The following is a 24,130-nucleotide window of genomic DNA, read 5'->3' as shown; positions in this document are numbered from 1 at the left end:
ACAATCTCTGCTCACTGCAACCTCTGCATCCCGGGTTCAAGTGATTCTCCTGCCTCAGGCTCCCGAGTAGCTGGGACTACTGGCATGCACCACCATGCCCAGCTAATTTTTGTATTTTTAGTAGAGACGGGATTTCGCTATGTTGGCCAGGCTGGTCTCGAACTCCCGACCTCAAGTTATCAGCCCGCCTTGGCCTCCCAAAGTGCTGGGATTACAGATGTGAGCCACCGTACCCAACCAGTGTGATTCAATTTATATAAACTTTTTGGAGGCCAGGCATAGTGGCTCACTCCAGCCTGGGAAACAGAGTGAGACTCTGTCTCAAAAAAAAAAAAAAAAAAAAAGATGTGACTTGGGTTTCTAAGAATTCCCAGTGTGTCCTCATCGGTGAGGACCTCTGATGCATGGAGAGGTAGGTGCAGTGGAGAGCATATCCACAAAACAGAGATGAGGCTATTGGGATGCTGGAGATTACGTGACAACTTATGAGTGACACACAGCCAAGAACAGAACCGGGACTGGATGCCCATTTCTTCATTCAACAAATATTTACTGAGCACCTACAATCCCTCAAAAACTGTTCTAGAATCTAAGCCGTGGGGTTGTAGCCATGCCCCCAGCCCACTCTCTTGCAGGAAAGACCGTGGCTCAAGGTCCCCCACATTACTAATTTAAAAAAACTTCAGTGCTCTGGCCATGGGCGTGAAGGCAAGGACAGAGACCGGGAGAATAATGAGGCCAAATAGCTTTGGCCCACCACCACCGGGACTGGCAAAGACGCCAGACCTCCTAATGCTCTTCCTTGGAGGAAGGAGCAGTGTTTGATTTGGTCAAGAGGCCAAGACTAAAAGTAAGAGGGTAAACACGAGCTGGCTGGACGCGAGGCTGGCTCAGGGCAGTGCTGTCGGGCTGAGGATTCAGGGAGCTGGTGTTGTCCAAGCTTCACATTTGCGGAAACTACAACTCCCAGCGTGTCCCGCGGCCGCCCGAGCGGGCGTCATGTGATCTATGCTCACGTGTCTCCGCAGCCGGCTCGAGAAAGAATCCCCCAAGGTAGGTGGCCAGAGACAGGCTCTGGAGGGTGGAAGTGTTAGATCCCCGAGGTCTGTGGAGCCCCTCAGTCCCCGCCACCGCGGAAGAGCTCAGGCCCTTTCCCTGCAGGGGTCCAGATCCCGGCGTCCTCACCCCACGCCCGCCCCTCTGTTGCGCCGGCTCTGCCGCGCCTTTGCCCAGCCAGCGGGTCTCCACCCAGTCCTAGGCCGGGATCGAGTCCCGGAGCTCCTCCCCAGTTTACCCCACAGTAGCCCACCCTTCTCGCTCCAGGCCTGGGAATCGCCCCGTCCCGGCCTCCTGGCCCGGGTGCACCCTGGCTCACCTCACAAAGCCTCACCTCACAAAGCAGCCCACCCTTTCTATCTCAGGGCTCCAACCCCAGGCACACTCCAGTTGGGATCTGAGGGGCCTACATCGCCGGCCTGAGCATGTGGGCATCAGGCTTCTATTCTGGCTCTGCCAGCTACCGACTGTGACCTTAGTCTAACCTCTCCCTCCTGGGCCTGTTTTCCTATCTGTCCTGAAGCTCCATTCCATGAGTAAGCGTGAGAGCCGCTCAGTTTCCTCCAGCTCTGCTGAAGCCAGCACAGAAGTAGCCCAAACTCTTCCCTCTGCTGACAGCAAATTTTAGGCAAAGTCTTGAGAAAGAAGAAATTGGGGCCAGAAAGGGAAGTGAGGAGAATCAGATCCCAGACCTTTGGGAAGAAGGAGCAACCCCCTCTGGCACAGCCCATCAGGGAGAAAGAGCAGGTAAGGTGCAACAATGGGCTGAGTAATTTGCCAGTGAGCAGTGGGGGTGCCGAGAGATCTTAACCATGGCAGAGAATCTGCAAGAGGTGGGACCCCCAGCTTCTGAGTTCCATGAGGACCCCAGCCTGCACTCTCATGTGGGTGGCAGGAGACGCTGGCAGATGGTGCAGGACTCGGGCAGGGGTGCCCAAGGGAAGCATTTTGGTTGGAGAGTCAGGAAGCCACACCAAGCCTTGTGATCTTGGAGGAGTCACTCTGTAGACCTCTGTCTCTGTGATGTGAGCAGGGGGGAGGAGGTGGTCACAGCTCTGGCAGTGGTCAGTTTGCAGGGTTCTTTCTCTAGCTACATTGGAAGCTTGGGAGTCCCAAGACTCTGCCTTACTGCTCACTGCTTTGATTTTGCTGAGTTGCTGGTTGGGTGACAGGATGTGTAAGAGGATGTGTAAGCCCTGTGACATCTGACAGATCTTTCTGGGTTTCGAGCCAGCAGAGGAATGTTTCCTCCGGTGCCATGTCCCTTGGTTCCATGCTTGATGACAGATGGCTGAGAGCACATGAACTTTCCCCCTTTCCCTCTCATGAGTGGATGGTCCCCAGCTTTTTTTGTCCATCATCAGGAGGAGCGATGGGCGGTAGCCCGAGGGGTCTTGTTAGTCATTTTAAGCCCCCAGTGGGCTGAAGGCATCAGAGAGGGTGGCCCAATGGTTAGGGCAGTCGTTATGGCTGAATCTGCTCAGTTCCCTTTTCTTCCCTCTGGGCTATAAAGACTAAACCGGGCCGGGGGCTGTGGCTCATGCCTGTAATCCCAGCACTTTGGGAGGCCAAGGCAGCAGGATTGCTTGAGCCCAGGAGTTCAAGACCAGCCTGGGCAACATAGTGAGACCTCCTCATCTCTACAAAAAATTTAAACACAACAGGCATGGAGGGCTTGTCACATGGGAGAAGAGTTGAGAATTGGCCTGAATTTTGAAAGGCCAATTTTGTTCCCCACAGGAACAAAAAATTTAAAAAGTTGGCCAGGCGCGGTGGCTCACGCCTGTAATCCTAGCACTTTGGGAGGCCAAGGCAGGGGGATCACAAGGTCAGGAGTTGGAGACCAGCTTGGCCAACATGGCAAAACCCCATCTCTACTAAAAATACAAAAATTAGCCAGGCATGGTGGCAGGCACCTGTAATCCCAGCTACTCAGGAGCCTGAGACAGGAAAATCTCTTGAACCCGGGAGGCGGAGGTTGCAGTGAGCTGAGATCGTGCCATTGCACTCCAGCCTGGGCGACAAGAGCAAGACTCCGTCTCAAAAAAAAAAAAAAAGAAAGAAAATTAAAAAGTTAGCTGGCTGTGGTGGCACACGCCTGTAGTCCCAGGTACCTGGGAAGTTGAGGTGGGAGGATTGCTTGAGCCTGGTAGATTGAGGCTGCAGTGAGCTGTGATTGCACCACTGCACTCCAGCCTGGGCAACAGAGTGAGAACCTATCTCTAAATAAATAAAGACTAAATAAATAAACCTATCTCTAAATAAATAAAGACTAAACCAGGGAGGGAGTAGAGATTAAAATGGAGTTTTGTATGAGTACCCTGAAATCGGGACTCAGGAATGAGGAGACTCTAGGAGAAGGAGTCTTTGGCAGATTTCGCCAGCCTGGGTGGTAACCAGCTAATAGCAGCCTCTGGGGAAGACTGCCCTGGCTCCTCCCTGCCCCCTTAGTCCCTGCCCTTGAAATCTGGCCTTCTTCCTGCTCTTTCTCCCATTAGCTATCTATCCCAGGGCCTCTGTGTCCATTGTTACCTGACCAATAGCACCAGGCTCTGGTTTGGGTTTTGTTTGTTTTTTTGTTTGTTTGTTTTGAGACAGAGTCTCACTCTGTCGCCCAGACTGGAGTGCAGTGGCCTGATCTGGGCTCACTGCAACCTGCATCTCCCAATTTCAGGTGATTCTCCTGCCTCAGCCTCCTGCGTAGCTGGGATTACAGGGGAGTGCCACCGCACCTGGCTAATTTTTGTATTTTTAGTAGAGATGGGGTTTCACCATGTTGGCCAGGCTGGTCTCAAACTCCTGACCTCAGGTGATCTGCCCACCTCGACCTCCCAAAGTGCTAGGATTACAGACATGAGCCACCACGCCTGGCCCAGGCTCTGGTTTTGATCAGTGTTCTGCTCTCTGCTTGCTTAGGGCTGGAGAGTCTCAGGCATGGTGGTGGTGGGCAACATGGGAAGGGGCATCTGCAGAAATAACAGCCGCAGTGACCATTTATTGAGTCTTAAACCCTTACTGATATTAACACACGACCCACAGGAACATATGATGTAAAGACCTAGAGGGGTGAAGTGACTTGCCCAGGGTCACACAGATAGGCAGTGGAGGAGTCAGCGTTCTGACGTCAGAACCTACTCGGAGACCCATATCACAGCCCTATCCAGGGCTGCTCTTGACCTGGGGGTGGACTTGATGCTTTAGGACCATCATTTCTCTGCAGGTCTCAGGCTATGAGCTGAACCTTGAGAACACTGAAGGTTCCTTTTCAGGGCTGGGCTCCTCAGAGCCTCTCGAGATTCTTGGGAGAAAAAAAACTGCATCTCAACTGTGTTTACCCAGAGAGCAAAGAGAATCAGTCAGGTGATAAGCCTGTTATTTGAGTTCCGCCATACCCAAAGTACCATCTTGGACCCAGGAGTGGGGCAGATACAAACAGATGGATGCCCTGTGGTCAGACAGGCCTGGGTTTGAATCCCAGCTCCACCACTGACCGCTGTATGACTGAGGGGAGAGTGGTTATCCCCTCTGGGATTCAGCTTCCTCTTTGGTAAAATGGTGACTGTCATGTCTACCTTTTAGGGCTGCACTGAGGATTGAATGAGAAAGCATTCCATAGCTGCAGCAATAGTGGTTTATAGTAACAAATAGCACTGCATGTTTGGCACTGATCATTGTAATCTAGCCCAGGAAAGCAAGCCTAGTGGCCAGTGAGATGCTAGCACATGAGAGAGTACTGAGAAGAAACCAGCTTGAGTGGTTCTGGGCCCCTACATGGCTCCAAGAAGAGCTCAGTGAGTGACCCAGGAAATGGGGAAGAAATAGGACCTAAAAGGGTGGTGGCAAAGGAGTTGGGAGCATTCCAAGCATGGGATGAATCATTGTTTTCCTGAAGACGCAAACATGACAGGCATGGGGGCTTGTCACATGAGAGAAGTCACATGAGAGAACAGTCGAGAATTGGCCTGAATTTCGAAGGGCCTTGAAAGCCACAGAATTCAGACTCCGGGCCACCGGGAGGCATGCTGGACTGTAATATGTTGAATCTCAGTTCTTGGTGAGGGGTCCTTTTGGGACCCTGTGGGGTGGAAACAGGCTGGGAAGCCAGACAGATCTGGATCCAAATCCTGCTATGCAACTTGCTAATATATGACCCTGGGTCAGTGATGGGATCTCTCCGAACCCTTTGGCCACAAGACTGTCCTAAGGATTGAATGAGATAAAGTATCCATGAGACACCCCGACGCGGGGCCTCTCTCTAGTGCTGCTGTGTTAGTACCCGTTTTATGTTGACATCTAACTGTTCCAATGAGTCTGTATGCCTGAAGCAAGCATGATTTGCACCTGATCTGTTTCTGTGTCTGTCTCCCTATACTCTGGCACCCAGTGCACTGTCTGCACAGAGACATACCTGGGTTTGGACCCTACCCATGTGATCTTGGGAAAGTTATTTCACCTTTTTGTTCCCTAGTTCCCCCATCTTAGGATAACAGTAGTGCCTGCCTTTGTCCCATCTAGGTTGAGAAGAGTCCTAGGCTAACAGCCCCAAACAGGTGGGTGTTGCTCAGCTGCCTGGGGCATGTGGTTGTAAGGCAGAACCCACAGACCTTGCAGGAAGAAGGCTCTTGGGGCCATGGCCCAGGTCAGCATCAACAATGACTACAGCGAGTGGGGCTTGAGCACGGATGCCGGGGAGCGGGCCCGGCTGCTGCAGAGTCCCTGTGTGGACACAGCCCCCAAGAGTGAGTGGGAAGCCTCTCCTGGGGGTCCGGACAGAGGCATCACTTCCACACTTGGGGCCGTCTTCATCGTCGTCAACGCGTGCCTGGGCGCAGGGTTACTCAACTTCCCAGCAGCCTTCAGCACTGCGGGGGGCGTGGCAGCAGGCATCGCACTGCAGATGGTGAGTGCACTGGCCGGGAGGGCAGAGGTGCAGTTCAGGTGGGCACTTTGCCTCAAAAGGGAGGCTTTGGGTCAGGGATGGCCAGTAAGTGATACACGCACTGCTCTCCCCTCCCTCACACATGGCAGACTTGACTAATCTATTCTAGCATTCTTTTCTCTGACCCAAATGAGGCTTCAGAAGCCTTCCAACAATCAAAGAAATTTAAACATCAATTACATCTCTAATTTTTTAGGCATAACATTGATTTTGTGGTATGTTTAAAAAGAGGGCCCTTGTCTTTTAGAACTACATACTGAAATATTTATTGATGAAATGATATGATAGCTTATATTGGCTTCACAATAAATGCAGAGTGGGAGGGAAGAGGAATGATGAAACAAGTTGGCCATGCATTGATCATTTTTGAAGCTGAGTGATGGATACATGCCAGTTCTTTTTACTATTCTCTTTACTTTTTTTTTTTTTTTTTTTGAGATGGAGTCTTGCTTTGTCACCCAGGCTGGAGTGCAGTGGCCCAATCTCGGCTTACTACAGCCTCCGCCTCCCAGTTTCAAGCGATTCTCCTGCCTCAGCCTCCCAAGTCGCTGGCATTACAGGTACCCACCACCATGCCCAGCTAATTTTTGTATTTTTAGTAGAGACGGGGTTTCACCATGTTGGCCAGGCTAGTCTCAAACTCCTGACTTCAAGTGATCCTCCCACCTCAGCCTCCCAAAGTGCTGGGATTACAGGCATGAGCCATCTGCATCCAGCCTATTCTCTTTACTTTTGTATGTTTGCAATTTGTCACAAAACTTTTTGTTTTTAAAGAAAATCTCAACTCAGCATCATCTAGCAGTCTCTTTTTTTTTTTTTTTTTTTGAGACGGAGTCTCACTCTGTCGCCAGGCTGGAGTGCAGTGGCACGATCTCAGCTCACTGCAAGCTCCACTTCCCGGGTTCACGCCATTCTCCTGCCTCAGCCTCCTGAGTAGCTGGGACTACAGGCGTCCGCCACCGCGCCCAGCTAATTTTTTGTATTTTTAGTAGAGACGGGGTTTCACCGTGGTCTCAATCTCCTGACCTCGTGATCCACCCGCCTCGGCCTCCCAAAGTGCTGAGATTACAGATGTGAGCCACTGCGCCCGATCTTAAAATTGCCTTTGTGAGATTTGCCAAGCTTGCTTTGGGCACTTGCCCAGTAAATGCTAGGCAAGCCCAGGGTGCCCTCTGCTGCCAGGCCTTTCCCACAAGCTCTTGTTCTGCCTCTGCCTGCAGGGTATGCTGGTTTTCATCATCAGTGGCCTTGTCATCCTGGCCTACTGCTCCCAGGCCAGCAATGAGAGGACCTACCAGGAGGTGGTGTGGGCTGTGTGTGGCAAGCTGACAGGTGTGCTGTGTGAGGTGGCCATCGCTGTCTACACCTTTGGCACCTGCATTGCCTTCCTAATCATCATTGGCGACCAGCAGGACAAGAGTGAGCTTCTCCCTCAGTCCCTACCCCATCTCTTTTTATCAGCCCCAGGGATCCTGGGGTGGAGGGAAAAGACGCTGAACACCTCTCCAGGACTTACCTGGGCCAGCATTCATCTGGCAATTCTCCCTCCAGGCAGAGGGAGGTCCTGGGGCCCAGCAGAGCAGGAGGACCACACCCCGTGGTGGCCTGGCTTGACATTCCCTCCTTCCTCCCTGTGCAGTTATAGCTGTGATGGCGAAAGAGCCGGAGGGGGCCAGCGGCCCTTGGTACACAGACCGCAAGTTCACCATCAGCCTCACTGCCTTCCTCTTCATCCTGCCCCTCTCCATCCCCAGGGAGATTGGTTTCCAGAAATATGCCAGGTTTGGAGGCCCCAGCCTGGGTCAGACAGAAGCTATGATCCTGGGCAGCTGTAGACCCAAGGGCTCCTGGGGAACCCTGCTCCTCCATGCCACCTCACCTTGGGGAGCAAGAGTAGGCAAGGCAGGGCAGACCAGGGCTTGCAGGGTTTCAGAGAAGACCATCCTTTTCTGTCTCCATCATAGAAAAAGGATGCATCCATGAGAGATTCAGTTCTAAATGTCCTTTTGCATCCATGAGTAGTTCAGTTCTAAGTGTCCTTGTCAAAGAAGGAGCAGGTGGTATCTGGGTGGTGAAGGCGGCCTCCTGGCTTTCCCTGGGAGGAAGGGATTTGGGTCTTTGAGACTGTCAGCCTGGCAGCATCTTACCTGCAGCTTGGCATGAAGGAAGGAGACTGGTTTCCCATCTCAGTGTCTGAAAAGCTGTGGGATTCTAGGCTTCCCCATCTGTAAGTGCAGGGGCCATGCTCCACTCTCTCCAAGGCTCCCATAAATGTTGACACAAAAGTGTCTGTACTCTCAACCCTCTTACCTCTGGCATCTCTTAGTTCTCAAAGGCCAGGCTCAGAGGATGGGCTGCCCACAGCCCCTGCCTGGGCTGGGCTGCTCTGATTCAAGTCCCAGGTGTGCTTTGGAGCTCTGTTCTCTGCATCGTCTCTGAGCCATGGAGCTGAACCAGCACTTCCCGATGGCCAGAGTTGCTGATCGGGTCCCCTGTTGGCTATCCAGCTCCCTCCTAGCTGTGGCAGGTTTCTCTGAAACTACTTCTCAGGCATTTCCTGAGCCTTTGCTTGGCATAGTCCCCGGTTCATTCAGTGGACCCTTGTGGTCACTGGAGCTGAAGGTGGATGTCCCTGGGGTGGAATCAGATAAGAGGCAGCTGGGGATGAGGACACTTAGTCTCTCCTTCCCGGCAGCTTCCTGAGCGTCGTGGGTACCTGGTACGTCACAGCCATCGTTATCATCAAGTACATCTGGCCAGATAAAGAGATGACCCCAGGGAACATCCTGACCAGGTGAGGGTGAGGGCCCTAGGAGACATGGGGAAGAAGCCACCACTTGGGCCCCAGCAGGTGCTGGGTCAGGAACCAGAAGGCCACACAGGTGCTCTCCTCAAGGCTCATGAGCTCATCAGGGCTGACTTGGTCATTGTTGGAAGGAGGAAAGAGCCCCTGATCTGATGTTACTGGAGGGAAGAGCAAGAATCAGAGACAGGAGGCACTTTGCCACCCACATCCAACAGATGAGCCAGTGTGAGGCTAGGCCTTGGGTCATGGAGGAACCTGAGGGTGGAATTGCCCATATTTCCAGCATGTGCTTATCTGTAATTTCTGTATCTTTGAGGGTGAATTTATTATTTTAAAAAAAAGGGGGCCAGGCGCAGTGGCTCACGCCTGTAATCCCAGCACTTTGGGAGGCTGAGGCAGGCAGATCACGAGGTCAGGAAATTGAGACCATCCTGGCTAACACGGTGAAACCCCGTCTCTACTAAAAAAATACAAAAAAATTAGCCGGGCGTGGTTGCAGGCACCTGTAGTCACAGCTACTCGGGAGGCTGAGGCAGGAGAATGGCACGAACCCGGGAGGCAGAAGTTGCAGTGAGCCGAGATCACGCCACTGCACTCCAGCGTGGGCGACAGAGCAAGACTCCGTCTCAAAAAAACAAAACAAAACAAAAATAATTTCCTTTTTTTGAAAAGAACAAACCAGTAACGCAAAAGCCCCAGTCCAGAAGCCAGGAATTCTGGATTTTGGCCCCAGGGGTGCTTTTCTGAGCCTCCAGGCCCCCTCCCAGAGGAGCCTGGGACATAGGGATGCCTCTTCTCCCTGTTCCCAGACTTCTGTGGGTTGAACCTATAGAATGCCAGTTGCTGGAGACCGTGGTGGGCTGAATGAAGAGTGAGGGCGTGGGGTGGGTTGGCGGCTGTGAGGGGTTCCCAGGTGGCAGCACCTTGTGTGTTTGTTCACAGGCCGGCTTCCTGGATGGCTGTGTTCAATGCCATGCCCACCATCTGCTTCGGATTTCAGGTGCCAGTGCCAGTTGCAAGGTCCCTGCTGTCCTCTTAGATCACCCCTCCCTGGGATGGAACCCAGGAAGGAGGAGGAACCCAGGCAGAATGGAGGAAATCCTGAGGGGAAGGATGGAGCGGGGGCCTCAGGACTTGCCCCTTGTCCCTGGGGTCTTTGTTCCCAAGGTACCTTCCTGGGGAAACTGGGGGTGAGGTCATTTCCCCACCATGATCGTGCCCTTCACCTGGACAGTGCCACGTCAGCAGTGTGCCCGTCTTCAACAGCATGCGGCAGCCTGAAGTGAAGACTTGGGGTGGAGTGGTGACAGCTGCCATGGTCATAGCCCTTGCTGTCTACATGGGGACAGGTGAGTGCTCCTCCCCCAAGACCTGGGACTACAGTGCTCTCACTTCCACAGGAGTCCCCAGGTCCTGGGGCCCAGCTTTCCTGGGGACAGCCCTGCATTCCCAGCATGACTTGTACAGGCACTGGCTTGAACTTGGCCTGCCTGGGGCCTCCTCCTGCCAAGATGAGAGTGGCGTATTCATCCATTCATTCACCAGTTCTAAGTTGGTGCCTAGGAAGTGCCAGGAACTGTTCTCAGCGTGGGGGATGCCATGGAGAGAGATCGAGCTGGTCTTGCCCTCATGGAGTTGACATTCTTGTTGGAGTGACAGTCATGCAGGAGTAACTAGGGAATCAGTAAGGAATTCCAGATGGTGGTGAGCATCCTGATGACAGTGAAATAGGGAAGGTGTGTTTTGTTTTGTTCTATTTTATTTTGTTTTGAGAAAGGGTCTCAGAAACTGTCACCCAGGCTGGAGTGCAGTGGCATGATGATAACTCACTGCAACCTCAACCTGCCAAGTTCAAGTGATCCTCCTGCCTCGGCCTCCAGAGTAGCCGGGACTACAGCCATGTGCCACTGTGCCCAGCTAATTTTTTTTTTTTTCTAGCAGAGACGAGGTCTCACTATGTTGCCCAGGCCGGTCTTGAATTCCTGGGATCAAGCAATTCTCCTGCCTCGGCCTCCCAAACTGCTGGGGTTACAGGCATGAGCCACCAACCCAGCCTAAAATGGGGAAGGTATGAATGGGACTGGATGGGTGGCTTTGAGAGTGGTTTACAGAAGGTTCTTCTCAGAGGAGGCCGAAATGATGAGAAAGAGCCAGAAAAGGAGGAGCTGGGGAAGAAGGGTTCTAGACAGAGGAACCACAAAACACCAAATCACTGAGGCAGGGCCAGGAAGAAAGTCTGTGTGGCTGGAGTGGTGTGTGATGGGGGCAGGTGACAGGCAGTGAGGCCAGACAGGCACTGGCAGCCAGATCCTGTTGGGCCTTGAGGGCTGCTGGGAGTCAGAGAGGAAGCGTTTTAAGCAGGGGGGTGGTTCGGGGAAAGATGGCTCTGGCTGCAGTGTGGAGAGTGGTTGGGATGAGGGAACAAGTCTAGGAGACCCCGGAAGAAGGATCCCCTGAGTTCTTTCCACGGATGGACCATAGGAGCTGCCTGGGCCAATACTGTTCTAGCCGCTGAATACACAGCCAGGAACAAGAGAGGCAAACAGCTAAATCCCTATTCTCCTGGGGCTCATGTTCTGGCTGGGGAGACAGACAATAAGCCTGTAAAAATTAATTATTATTATTATTGTTATTATTTTTATTATTGTTTACTTAAAGACCAGTGTGATAATACAGTTAAAAAAAATGAGAAAGCGATGAGGCTGGTCACAGTGGCTCACACCTATAATCTCAGCTATGGGAGGCCAAGGTGGGATGTTTTCTTGAGCCCAGGAGTTCAAGACAGGCTGGGCAACGTGGTGAAACTCCATCTCTACAAAAAATTAAAAAATTAGCCAGGTTATGGTAACATGCACCTGTGGACCCAGCTACTTGGGAGGCTGAGGTGGGAGGATCGCTTGAGCCTGTGAGATCAAGGCTGTAGAGACCCATGATCATGCCATTACACTCCAAACTGGGCAACAGAGTGAGACCCTGTCTCTAAAAAAGAGAGAAATGAGTGTTAGGGGACAGGCACAGTGGATCATGCCTGTAATCCCAACACTTTGAAAAGCTGAGATGGGAGAACCACTTGAGGCCAGGAGTTCAAGACCAGCCTCTGCAACATAGTGAGACTCATCTCTATAAAAATTAAAGAATTAGCCGGGCATCGGCCAGGCATGGTGGCTCATACCTGTAATCCCAGCACTTTGAGAGGCCAAGGTGAGTGAATCACTTGAGGCCAGGAGTTCGAGACCAGCTTGGCCAACATGGCAAAACCCTGTCTTTACCAAAATTACAAAAATTAGCCAGGCATGGTGGCAGGCGCCTGTAATCCCAGCTACTCGGGAGGCTAAGGCATGAGAATCGCTTGAACCTGGGAGGCCGAGGTTGCAGTGAGCCAAGATCGCTCCACTGCGCTCCAGCCTCGGGGAGAGAGTGAGACTCTGTCTTCAAAAAAAAAAAAATTAGCCAGGCATGGTGGCATGTGCCTATAGTCCCAGCGACTTGGGAGGCCAAGTCAGGAGGAACTTGAGTCTAAGAATTCAAGACTACAGTGGAACTATGATTGTACCACTTTACTCCAGCCTGAGTGACAGAGCAAGATCCTGTCTTTAAAAAAAAAAAAAAAAAAAAAAACGGCCAGGCACTGTGGCTCATGCCTGTGATCCCAGCACTTTGGGAGGCCCAGGCAGGCAGATCACATGAGGTCAGGAGTTCGAGACCAGCCCAACCAACATGGCGAAACCCCATCTTACTAAAAATACAAAAATTAGGGCTGGGTGTGGTGGCTCACGCCTGTAATCCCAGTACTTCCCGAGGCGGGCGGATCATGAGGTCAGGAGTTCGAGACCAGCCTGGCCAACATAGTGAAACCTCGTTTCTACTAAAAATACAAAAATTAGTCAGGCGTGGTGGCGGGCGCCTGTAATACCAGCTACTCGGGAGGCTGAGGCAGGATAATCACTTGAAACCAGAAGGCAGAGGTTGCAGTAAGCTGAAATCGCACCACTGCACTCCAGCCTGGGTGAAAGAGGAAAACTCCATCTCAAAAAAAAAAAAAAAAAAAAAAAAAATTAGCTAGGCGTGGTGGCAGGTGACTGTAATCCCAGCTGCTTAGGAGGCTGAGGCATGAGAACCCAGGAGACCAAGATCATGCCATTGTACTCCAGCCTGGGCATGACAGAGCACGACTCCATCTCAAAAAAAAAAAAAATTAGCCGGGCATGGTGTAATCCCAGCTACTCAGGTGGCTGAGGCAGGAGAATCACTTGAACCTGGGAAGTGGAGGCTGCACTGAGCTGAGATCGTGCCACTGCATGCCAGGCTGGGCAACAACAGCGAAACTCCATCTCAAAAAAATAAAAAAGAAGAAGGCTGGGGGTGGTGGCTCACACTCTGGGAGGGTGAGGTAGGAGGATTGCTTGAGCCCAGGAGTTCAAGACCAGACTGGGAAACATAGCAAGACCCCATCCCTACAAAAAAATTAGCTGGGTGTGGTAGCATCTGCCTGTAGTCCTAGCTACTTGGGAGGCTCAGGTGGGAGAATTGCTTGAGCCGAGGAGGTCAAGGCTGCAGTGAGCCATGATCACACTACTGCACTCTAGTCTGGGTAACAGAGCAAGACTGTCTCAACAAAGAAAAGAAAAATAGGACACGGTGATGTGAGAGAGTACCGGGGATGGGGGTCATTGTAGATGGACTGGCAGGAAGCATTCTCTGAGGAAGGACATCTAAACTGAGACCCGAATGATAAGGAGATGGCATCTGAAAGTCTGCCAGACAGAACAGTCAGTGCCAAGGCACTGAGGTGGGAATGTGCTGGGCAAGTTCAGGCTCAGAAAGCTGGGGGCTGGAGGGCTTCCAGCGATGGGGGATATGAGAAGTCAGGGAGGGAGGCATCTGATCGGAGCCCCATCTCCCACTCTGAGCCTCCGTCTAAGTGTCCAGAGCTGCTGCAGCAGCCTCCAGGCTGATGTTGCCCCTAGGAGGAGTGGACAGTCCACCCCACTACCCTCCCAGGGTTGCCCTGACCCAGCTGTCCCTGCCCACAGGCATCTGTGGCTTCCTGACCTTTGGAGCTGCTGTGGATCCTGACGTGCTCCTGTCCTATCCCTCGGAAGACATGGCTGTGGCCGTTGCCCGAGCCTTCATCATCCTGAGCGTGCTCACCTCCTACCCTATCCTGCACTTCTGTGGGCGGTGAGCCCCCTTCCACTCCCCAGGGCCCCTCCGAGCCCGTGAGCCCTTCCAACATGGTCCTTTGGCCTTGTGTGGACCCCATCCTGTAGAAGGAGAAACTGAAGGCTGTAGAAAAGAGTTGGTGCCTAGGATGGGTCCCTACATATCCCAGGCCAGGTCTCAGAAGCGCCTTTTGTCCTGGGGTCACCAGAACATTCCGTGAGTCCTGTAAGAATCTCTATCCAGGGCATGGTATGGTGGCTCACATCTCTAAACCCAGCACTTTGGGAGGCTGAGTCAGAAGGATCACTTGAGCCTAGGCGTTCAAGACCACCTGGGCAACCTAGTGAGACCCCCATCTCTACACAAAATAAAATAAATAGGCAGGTGTGGTGGCATGCACCTGTAGTCCCAGCTACTTAGCCACTTGGGAGGCTGAGGCAGAAGGATGGCTGGAGCACAGGAGTTCAAGGCTGCAGTGAGCCAAGATTGCACCACTGCACTCCAGCCTGGGTGAGAGAGCCAGACCCTGTCTCAAAAAAAAAAACAAAAGAATCTCTATCCAGATCCTTTCCTGAGCTTTCACATGGACACCCTGCCCTTTAGATACCCCAGACAGTTCCTTTTAAGGAAAAAACAATATCAGTTTCCATGTGGTGTAAAGCAAAGTGCTAAGCTCTCCACATTCACCGTCTCTAGTCCCCGTGGTAAACAGAGTGCTGGTGGCCCATTTTACAGTAGAGGAAACTGAGGCTCAGGAATGGGGCTTTCCCCGCAGTCTACCCAGTTAGGGGTCTGGCTCCTGTGAGCTAGAGGTGGGGGGCTGCTAGTGGCAGGGGCACCTCTAAGCCCCTCTCCATGTGGGCAGGGCGGTGGTGGAAGGCCTGTGGCTGCGCTACCAGGGGGTTCCAGTGGAGGAGGACGTGGGGCGGGAGCGGCGGCGGCGAGTGCTGCAGACGCTGGTCTGGTTCCTGCTCACCCTGCTGCTGGCGCTCTTCATCCCTGACATCGGCAAGGTGATCTCAGTCATTGGAGGCCTGGCCGCCTGCTTCATCTTCATCTTCCCAGGTGTGGACCCCTGGCACCCCATTTCACAGCCCCACAGCACAGACTCCCAGGGCCTCCCTAGCCTCGGCTCCCTACTTGCTCAAAACATGAAGGAGAGAGTAACCGCCAGCACTAATTGATCACCCGCCTCGCCTCTGTACTAGCCCCTATCCAAGCATTATCTCCTGGAAAGAAGGTGTAGTGGAGATCACACGTGGGGCTCAGAAAGGGTCACAGACTTGCCTAGAGCTTAACAAACTCAACTAGTAACAAATCTTTTCCATCCCACACTGTCTGGGTCCAGAGTCTATTCTCTTAACCATTCATTCAGGTGTCTGCTGCTCCCTGACTATGGGGGATCTATCTGACTGGTTCAGCCCATTACAGCCCAGAGGGCAGTGGGGTCTGGGGTGGCACCCTGACACAGACATCAGGGAACCTGGGTTCCAGACACAGATCTACTGCCAGACCCCTGGAGAACTGTCCTGTCTGCCCAGCCATGAGTTCCACCCTTACCCAGCTTGTGTCTATCCAGGAAGCCACCTTCAAAGCCCCAGCTACTCTGCTTGGAGCAGGGGAGCCAGATCCGCTCGGAAGTGTACTGGGAAGACCCCGGGGGTTGGGCCACCACTGAGTCACCATTGAGTGCTGTCCCTTTGGCTCCAAGTCTAGCATGCTGCCCAAGGGGTCTTGTCAGATGCCAGCCTGTCATGGGAGAGCAGATGCCAGACGACCCCAGCAGGATGTGGTGTTGGGGGCAGAGATGGAATTTCTAGAAGAGTAAACATGGGCCTTTCTCCATCCAGCACTGCTTCTTGGGAAAGGGGGTGGCTAGGAGGGAGGGAGCCCTCTCCCCTCACAAATGCTCAGGGCCACTTCTTCTCTTTTAGGGCTGTGCCTCATTCAAGCCAAACTCTCCGAGATGGAAGAGGTCAAACCAGCCAGGTAAAGCAGGGCCCAGCCCTTGATCCTCTCAGGGAGGCTCTGGATTGGAATGTGGCTTTGTAGGGGCCTTAAAACAGATAGGAGTCAGAGGCTTGTGTACTTAGAAATCATGGGTTTTTGTTTTGTTTTTTTTTTGAGACGGAGTCTCGCTCTGTCGCCCAGCCTGGAGTGCAGTGGCACCATCTCAGCTCACTGCAAACTCCGCCTCCCGGGTTCACGCCATTCTCCTGTCTCAGCCTCCTGAGTAGCTGGGACTACAGATGCCTGCCACTGCGCCCAGCTAATTTTTATATTTTTAGTAGAGACGAGGTTTCACCATGTTGGCCAGGCTGGTCTCGAACTCCTGACCTTAGGTGATCCTCCTTCCTCGGCCTCCCAAAGTGCTGGGATTACAGGCATGAGCCACCACACCCAGCCGGGTTTTTTTTTTTTTAATACTTTTAAAAATTGGGTAGTATGCTAGTTGTTAACAATTTAAACTTTAACAAAGGACTTAATAGAAAAAGATGGAAGTCCCTCTTCCCCCACAACCCGCTTGCCCCCACATCCCTTCTGAGATAGCTCCATGTTACCAGTATGGTCTGTGTCCTCAACCACTTCTGTACATGTGTGCATGTCTGTGTACACATAGCTATGCAGATGTATACACAGATGCAGGGCTCTTGTTTTGTGTTATGAAAAATGGTTTCAGCCAGGTGCAGTGGCTCACGCCTGTAATCCCAACACTCTGGGAGGCCAAGGCAGGTGGATCACCTGAGGTCAGGAGTTTGAGACCAGGATGGCCAATGTGGTAAAACCCTGTCTCTACTAAAAATACCAAAAATTACCTGGGCATGGTGGTGGCCACCTGTAATCCCAGCGACTCAGGAGGCTGAGGCAGGAGAATCGCTTGAACCTGGGAGGTGGAGGTTGCAGTGAGCTGAGATAGCACCATTGCACTCTAGCCTGGCGACGGAGTGAAATGCTATCTCAAAAAAAATAAAATGGTTTCAGGTTCAGGTTTAGCTTTCCTGTTCTAGTCCCTTTGTTCCGGTTTCTAGTTAGGTCTCCACCCCTTACAGTCCCATATCGCGTTCAAACAGGTTTTCTCAAAGCTCTTACCCCACCTTTCTCAGCCTATACCCCCACTGCCTCAGACCCAGACCCTGCCTCCCCAGCTCCTATAATTTGTCCCACACCCTCTGTAATGATCCCCTGCTCTTCAGCAGGACCTGGCTCCTGGGCTTCTCTCAGCCCTTTCTGGCTATCAGCTTTTTCCAGCCTCCTCTTCCATATCCCTCCACTGACCAATGTCAGTCCACACCAATCTGCATTTTCTGGACTTAAAATTAGTATTGTATAGACAGCAGTTAATTATCTTGCCTTCCCAATGCTTTCATTTCTCCCTCTTGTCTCGGTGGTGAGCTCAGGGAGCCCCCCAACCCCCAGTCTAGTAGTGGAACAGTAGTTACCAATTGAAGTAACTGACATTCTGTTTTTTTTTTTTTTTGAGATGGAGTTCGGAGTTTTGCTCTTTTTGCCCAGGCTGAAGTGCAATGGTGTGATCTCGGCTCACCAACGTCCTCCTCCTAGGTTCAAGTGATTTTCCTGCCTCCTGAGTAGCTGAGATTACAGGCACACGCCACCACGCCTGGCTAATTTTGTATTTTTACTTTTATTTTTATTTTTATTTTTGAGATGGAGTCTCACTCTGTTGCCCAGGCTGGAATGCAGTGGCGTGATCTTGGCTCACTGCAACCTCCGCCTCCCAGGTTCAAGTGATTCTCCTTCCTCAGCCTCCTGAGTACCTGGAACTACAGGCATGTGCCACCACACCCAGCTAATTTTTTTTGTATTTTTAGTAGACACGGGGTTTCACCATATTGGTCAGCTGGTCTTAAACTCCTGACCTCATGATCTGCCTGCCTTGGCCTCCCGAGGTGCTGGGATTTCAGGTGTGAGCCACCATGCCCGGCTTAATTTTGTATTATTAGTAGAGATAGGGTTTCACCATGTTGGCCAGGCTGGTCTTGAACTCCTGACCTCAGGTGATCTGCCCGCCTCAGCCTCCCAAAGTGCTGGGATTACTTGCATGAGCCACCACGCCTGGCCACTGACATTCTTTTTTACCATCCAAAATATTTAAAGGCCTTAGGAGGAGTATTGCCCCCTAAAATCATTTGAAGACAGATCTCAGGTCCCGTTTGTTTATTTTGTTCAGGTAGTTTTTTTAAAACCTGTAGACAGCTCGAAGGCCAGAAAAAAAAAAAAAAAAAAAGATTTGTTTTGATCTTCAAAGGCCATATGCAAAAACAAGGACTGAGTTCCCCTCAACACCTTTTCTTTACAAGACGGGGTCTCACTATGTTGCCTAGGCTGGCCTTGCACTCCTGAACTCAAGCGATCCTCCTGCCTCAGCCTCCCAAAGTGCTGGGATTACAAGCCTGAGCCATGGCATTTGTTCTGCCACTTGCTTTTTTTCACTTAACTGCATCAGCATAAGAAGATCTGCTGTTTTTTAAAAATTTTTATTTATTTATTTATTTTAAGAAAGATTGAATGACAGAGTCTTGGAAGACAAAAATATTAAAAAAAAAAAAAAAAAATTTTGTCCAGGCCCTGTGGCTCACACCTGTAATCCCAGCACACTGGGAGGCCGAGGTGGGTGGATCACTTGAGGTCAGGAGTTCAAAACCAGCCTGACCAACATGGTGAAACCACGTCTCTACTAAAATTACAAAATTAGCCATGCGTGGTGGTACACGTCTGCAATCCCTGCTACTTGGGAGGTTGAGGCAGGAGAATCACTTGAACCCAGGAGGCAGAGGTTGCAGTGAGCTGAGATCATGCCATTGCACTCCAGCCTGGGCAACAAGAGTGAAACTCCATCTCAAAAAAAAAAAAAAAATTTTTTTTTAGAGACAAGGTCTTGCTCTGTCATCCAGGCTAGAGTGCAGTGGTGCAGTCATAGCTCACTGCAGCCTCAACCCCTGGGCTCAAGTGATCCTCCCACCTCAGCCTCCCAAGTAGCTGTGACTACAGTCATGCACCACTATACCCAGCTACTTATTTTATTTTTTGTAGAGGCAGCATTCTTTTTTGTTTTGTTTTTGAGATGGAGTCTTGCTTTGTTGTTCAGGCTGGAGTGCTGGAGTGCAGTGGCGTGATCTCAGCTCACTGCAACCCCCGCCTCCTAGGCTCAAGCAATTCTCCTGCCTCAGCCTCCTGGGTAGCTGGGATTACAGACGCCCACTACCACGCCTGGCTAATTTTTTGTATTTTTAGTAGATACGGGGTTTCACCATGTTGGCCAGGCTAGTCTCAAACTTCTGATCTCAAGTGATCTGCCTGCCTCGGCCTCCCAAAATGCTGGGATTACAGGCGTGAGCCACCGAGCCCGGCCAAGACAGTCTTTTACTTTGTTGTCCAGGCCCATCTTGAACTCCTTGGCCTCATGTAATCTCCTGCATCAGCCTCCCAAAGTGCTGAAATTACAGGTGTGAGCCACCACACCTGGCCATGCTTTTTCATTTTTAAAATGGCTGCAGAATATTCTCTTGTATGAAACTGTCCTGAATGTGATATTCTTATACTTCTTGGCACACATGTTCAAGGATTTGGGTAGGATCAGTTCTTAGATGGAAACTGTGAGGTCACAAGCCATGTTCATTTTACTTTGGCACATGGATTCAAATTATCCTCCAAAAAGGCAGTGCTAGTTAGAGTCCCAGCAGCAGTGAATGGGAGTCCCCTTTTCCTCACACCCCTGCCTGTACTGGATATTACAGCCTTTCTAAGTTTTGCTAGACAGATGGACGAAAAACACATTGTTTTCATGTGTACATTTCCCTGAATAGTAGAAAGCTTAAGAACAGGTGCATGCTTTTAAAAAACTTGTTACATAAAAGGGCCAGGTGTGGTGGCTCACACCTGTAATCTCAGCAGGCAGGTCACATGAGGTCAGGAGTTTGAGACTAGCCTGGCCAATATGGAGAAACCCCATCTCTACTAAAAATACAAAAATTAGCCAGGCATGGTGGCACATGCCTGTAATCCCAGCTACTCGGGAGACTGAGGCAGGAGAATCGCTTGATCCCAGGAGGTGGATGTTGCAGTGAGCCGAGATTGCACCACTGCACTCCAGCCTGAGTGACACAGCGAGACTCCGTCTCAACAACAACAACAAAAAAAACTTATTACATAACAATACTTGTTCATTATAAAAAACTTTAAAAATACAAACATGTTGGCTGGGCACAGTGGCTCACGCCTGTAATCCCAGCACTTTGGGAGGCCAAGATGGGCAGATCATCTGAGGTCAGGAGTTCGAGACCAGCCTGACCAACATGGTGAAACCCCATCTCTACTAAAAATACAAAATTAGCCGGGCATGGTGGCACCTGCCTGTAATCCCAGCTACTTGAGAGACTGAAGCAGGAGAATTGCTTGAACCCAGGAGGCGGAGGTTGCAGTGAGCCAAGATCACACCATTACACTCCAGCCTGGGCAACAAGAGGGAAACTCTGTCTCAAAAAAAAAAAAAACAACAACAACATACAAACATGTCTAAAGAAGAAAAAAAATCGGCCAGGCACAGTGGCTCACGCCTGTAATCCCAACACCTTGGGAGGCCAAGACAGGCAGATCACCTGAGGTCAGGAGTTTGAGACCAGCCTGGCTAACATGGCAAAACCCCGTCTCTACTAAAAATACAAAAATTACCTGGTTGTCGTGGCACATGCCTGTAGTCCCAGCTCAGGAGGCTAAGGCAGGAGAATTGCTTGAACCCCGGAGGCGGAGGTTGCAGTAAGTGGAGATTGTGCCACTGTACTCCAGCCTGGGTGACAGAGCAAAACTCTGTCTCAAAAAAAACAAAACAAAAAGAAGAAGAAGAAGAAGAAAAATCACCCTTTATTTCTTTTTTTTTTTGAGATGGAGTTTCACTTGTTGCCCAGGCTGGAGTGCAATGGTGCGATCTCTGCTCACTCACTGCAACAACCTCCTCCTCCCGGGTTCAAGCAATTCTCCTGCCTCAGCCTCCTAAGTAGCTGGGATTACAGACGCCCACCACCACACCCAGCTAATTTTTGGGGTTTGTTTGTTGTTGTTTTGAGATGGAATCTCACTCTATCACCCAGGCTGGAGTGCAGTGGTGTGATCTCGGCTCACTGCAACCTCCCAGGATCAAACGATTCTTGTGCCTCAGCCTCCAGGGTACCAGGGATTACAGGTGCACGCCACCATGCCCAGCTAATTTTTGTATTTTTGGTAGAGACGGGGTTTCACCGTGTTGGCTAGGCTGGTCTCGAACTCCTGACCTCAGGTGATCCGCCCACCTTGGCCTCCCAAAGTTCTAGGATTACAGGCGTGAGCCACCCTACCCAGCCATTTTTTGTATTTTTTTTTTAGAAGAGACAGGGTTTCACCACGTTGGCCAGTCTGGGTGATCCACCTGCCTCGGCCTCCCAAAGTGCTGAGATTACAGGCATGAGCCACTGCACCCAGCCAGAAATCGCCCTTTTTCAATTCCATTTTATCCCTCTTGCTGTTATTGGTACATACATTTGCAGATGTCTGCTTTTTGTTTCCTTTTTTTAATGAAATAGACCACATTCCATGTGACCTGCTTTTTTCTGAACATCTTTCCATCAGGATGCCTACATTCGAATCCTGGCATGACGTGACCAATCAGTTACTCCCATTAGATCTTGGTCTTCTTACCTATGGACTAGGGACAATACACCTGGCCCCACATTACCTTCGTATTGAAGTCTTTGGGAAGTAGGAAGTGCTCTACCAGCAGGAGAAGTGCGATAATTACAGTAATTAACAGTTATATATATTGAAGTCTGCAGTTATGGGATGGGATGACTGATCAGACCTCTCTCACCCTCTGTTCTACAGCTGGTGGGTGCTGGTCAGCTACGGAGTACTCTTGGTCACCCTGGGAGCCTTCATCTTCGGCCAGACCACAGCCAACGCCATCTTTGTGGATCTCTTGGCATAACCACTGCCTCCCAGGGAACACAAGGCCTTTGCCATTGGTCGCAGGAACCCATCTCTTAGAGCTATGGGGCCATTCTTAGCCCACGATCATTCCAACTGGTGGGATGACATCCGGACATCCTCTTCCAGGGAGTGGGGCAAACTCAGGCCCTACACCTCTGGACAGCTCAAACCCAGTCGCTTTCCTGTTCCCCAGTCCTGGCAGTGCCGTGGATGGCGGCAGGAAGTCTCACATCATAGAGGAACCTTCCTCCTCTCCCAGTTCTCAACTTCTCCATGCCTGGAATCCATGGGTGAAGAGAATCGGTAGATCTTATAAGAAAGAATCCAGTCTGACTTCCCTCTGGAGAATGACTATGGACAGAAAGCCACCATCCTCCACAGAGCACCCTGTCCTGAGTAGGGGCTGTGCTCATTACCCCAGGCCAGTGGTAGCTTCTTTAGGAGTCTGGCCACTTCCAAAGGTAGCACTGAAGTTGTGCAAATGCATAGTCAGGTAGATTCAGACCTTGTCCACACCTTCCTGGGCAACCCCCACCATGAACCTGTCAGCCTCTTTCCCATAGCTAATAGACATTTCCCAGGCCTTGAGGGGCCCCACCCTGTCTCTTTCATCAAACCTGATGGTCCAGGCTGGGCATCCCTCTCCTCCTCCATCCCCAGACCTCACCAGGTCTAATGTTTACAAACGGTGCCAGCCCGGCTCTGAAGCCAAGGGCCGTCCCGTGCCACGGTGCTGTGAGTATTCCTCCGTTAGCTTCCCCCATAAGGTTGGGGGTATCTGCTTTTCTGTCTGAGACGGGCCTCTCTTTTCAGAGGCCCCAGGGTGGGTGATGGAGAAGGCTGAGAACCTTTCAGACCCTCTGTGTGGGCTTGGCTGGTCAGAATCAGGGTGTACCTCCCCGACACCTTCTTTTTCAGTGATGTTTTCTCTTCTCCCTCCCTTTCTTCTGCCTCCTCCCCCGCCAGCCCTAGCGTGACTACCCAGAGACAAAAAAAAAAAAAAAAGGCAGGACTGGGCACGGTGGCTCGCGCCTGTAATCCCAGCACTTTGGGAGGCCAAGGCGGGCAGATGACTTGAGATCAGGAGTTTGAGACCAGCCTGGCCAACATGGCGAAACCCCATCTCTACTAAAAATACAAAAAATTAGCCAGGCATGGTGGCAGGCATCTGTAATCCCAGCTACTTGGGAGGCTGAGGCAGCAGAACCGCTTAAACCCAGAGGCAGAGATTGCAGTGAGCTGAGATCGTGCCATTGCACTCCAGCTTGGGCAACAAGAGTGAAACTTCATCTCAAAAAAACAAAAACAAACAAAAAGGCAGCTAGGTTGTCACTGATGGGCAGCATTTGAGCCTGCCACACTGGCCTGGAAGTTTCCCTTCCAGTCTGGATTTTGTCTGCTCCTTCCTTCCCCCTCACCCCATCACCTCTTCACCTCCCATCCCATTTCACTGTGTAGCTCAGTCTCTCCCACGCACATAATTGGGAGCAGTGTGAGCTCTCACCAGCCTCCTCAGCAACGCACGTCCGTCAGGCCTGGCCTCAGTGGCCAGCCACATTGATGTCACACTGGAATTGTTACCCCAGACAGGGTGAAGAGATAGGCTATCTCCCCACCTCCCACCCCACTCCCCACTATATTCCCGTTTTGACCACCTCAGCCCCTCAGCTGCCCCCTCTCACTTTGGCCAATCCCAGGCACCAATCAGACTTCCTCTTCCACCTGGAGCCCCTAGCATTTCCTTGTCCCCTCTTCCCCAAAACCTCTGTACAGGGTATGAGAGGGACCCCCTGCCCAGCTGCCCACCACTCAGGGCAGTCTGATCTAAGAAGCAGAAGCCGGTTGGAGGCTGGCTGGGCTTCTGTCCAGTCCCCAGATGGATAACCTGCCTTTTCTCACATCCCCTCTTGGTGCCTGATCTTCTCTGCCCCTGGGGCCAGACCCACTGTGCTGTTTTCTGTCAGTCTCTGGCACAGCACCAAGCTCTGCCAGCACCAGTCCCTGACAGGGCTAGGAGGACAATCTGGTCAGCAGGGCTGCAGTCCCCCAGTGCCATGTTTCGGGGGTCGAGGGATGTAAGTGGAGTCATTGCACAGAGACAGACCAGTCAGAAGGAGCTGGAATCTGGCCTCTTGTCCTAACCTCAGGAGCCCCCTCCCATCCTCTCCCCACCCTCCCTGTCGGGGTAC

General features: G+C 51.6%; 1 protein-coding gene across 3 annotated transcripts; it reads left to right on the top strand.

Annotated features, from left to right (window-relative positions):
* Positions 1-999: 999 nt before the first annotated feature.
* On the top strand, positions 1,000-22,529 carry SLC38A7 (solute carrier family 38 member 7). Of its 3 annotated transcripts, XM_032157529.2 has the most exons (12): positions 1,000-1,053; positions 1,580-1,803; positions 5,572-5,956; positions 7,216-7,414; positions 7,635-7,776; positions 8,691-8,789; positions 9,744-9,801; positions 10,036-10,150; positions 13,835-13,982; positions 14,830-15,029; positions 15,899-15,953; positions 21,837-22,529. In XM_032157529.2, the coding sequence occupies exons 3-12, from the start codon at positions 5,687-5,689 to the stop codon at positions 21,937-21,939; spliced, it is 1,389 nt and encodes a 462-aa protein (XP_032013420.1). In that variant the 5' UTR covers positions 1,000-1,053; positions 1,580-1,803; positions 5,572-5,686; the 3' UTR covers positions 21,940-22,529. The 3 variants fall into 3 exon arrangements, with proteins under 3 accessions (XP_032013420.1, XP_058297036.1, XP_058297037.1); XM_058441053.1 differs by lacking the exons at positions 1,000-1,053; positions 14,830-15,029 and having other exon boundaries at positions 1,283-1,803; XM_058441054.1 differs by lacking the exons at positions 1,000-1,053; positions 13,835-13,982; positions 14,830-15,029; positions 15,899-15,953 and having other exon boundaries at positions 1,283-1,803.
* Positions 22,530-24,130: the final 1,601 nt, after the last annotated feature.

Source organism: Hylobates moloch, unplaced genomic scaffold, assembly GCF_009828535.3.
Source record: "Hylobates moloch isolate HMO894 unplaced genomic scaffold, HMol_V3 SCAFFOLD_6, whole genome shotgun sequence".
Lineage (NCBI taxonomy): Eukaryota > Metazoa > Chordata > Mammalia > Primates > Hylobatidae > Hylobates > Hylobates moloch.
This window is presented reverse-complemented; position numbering and strand designations above follow the sequence as displayed.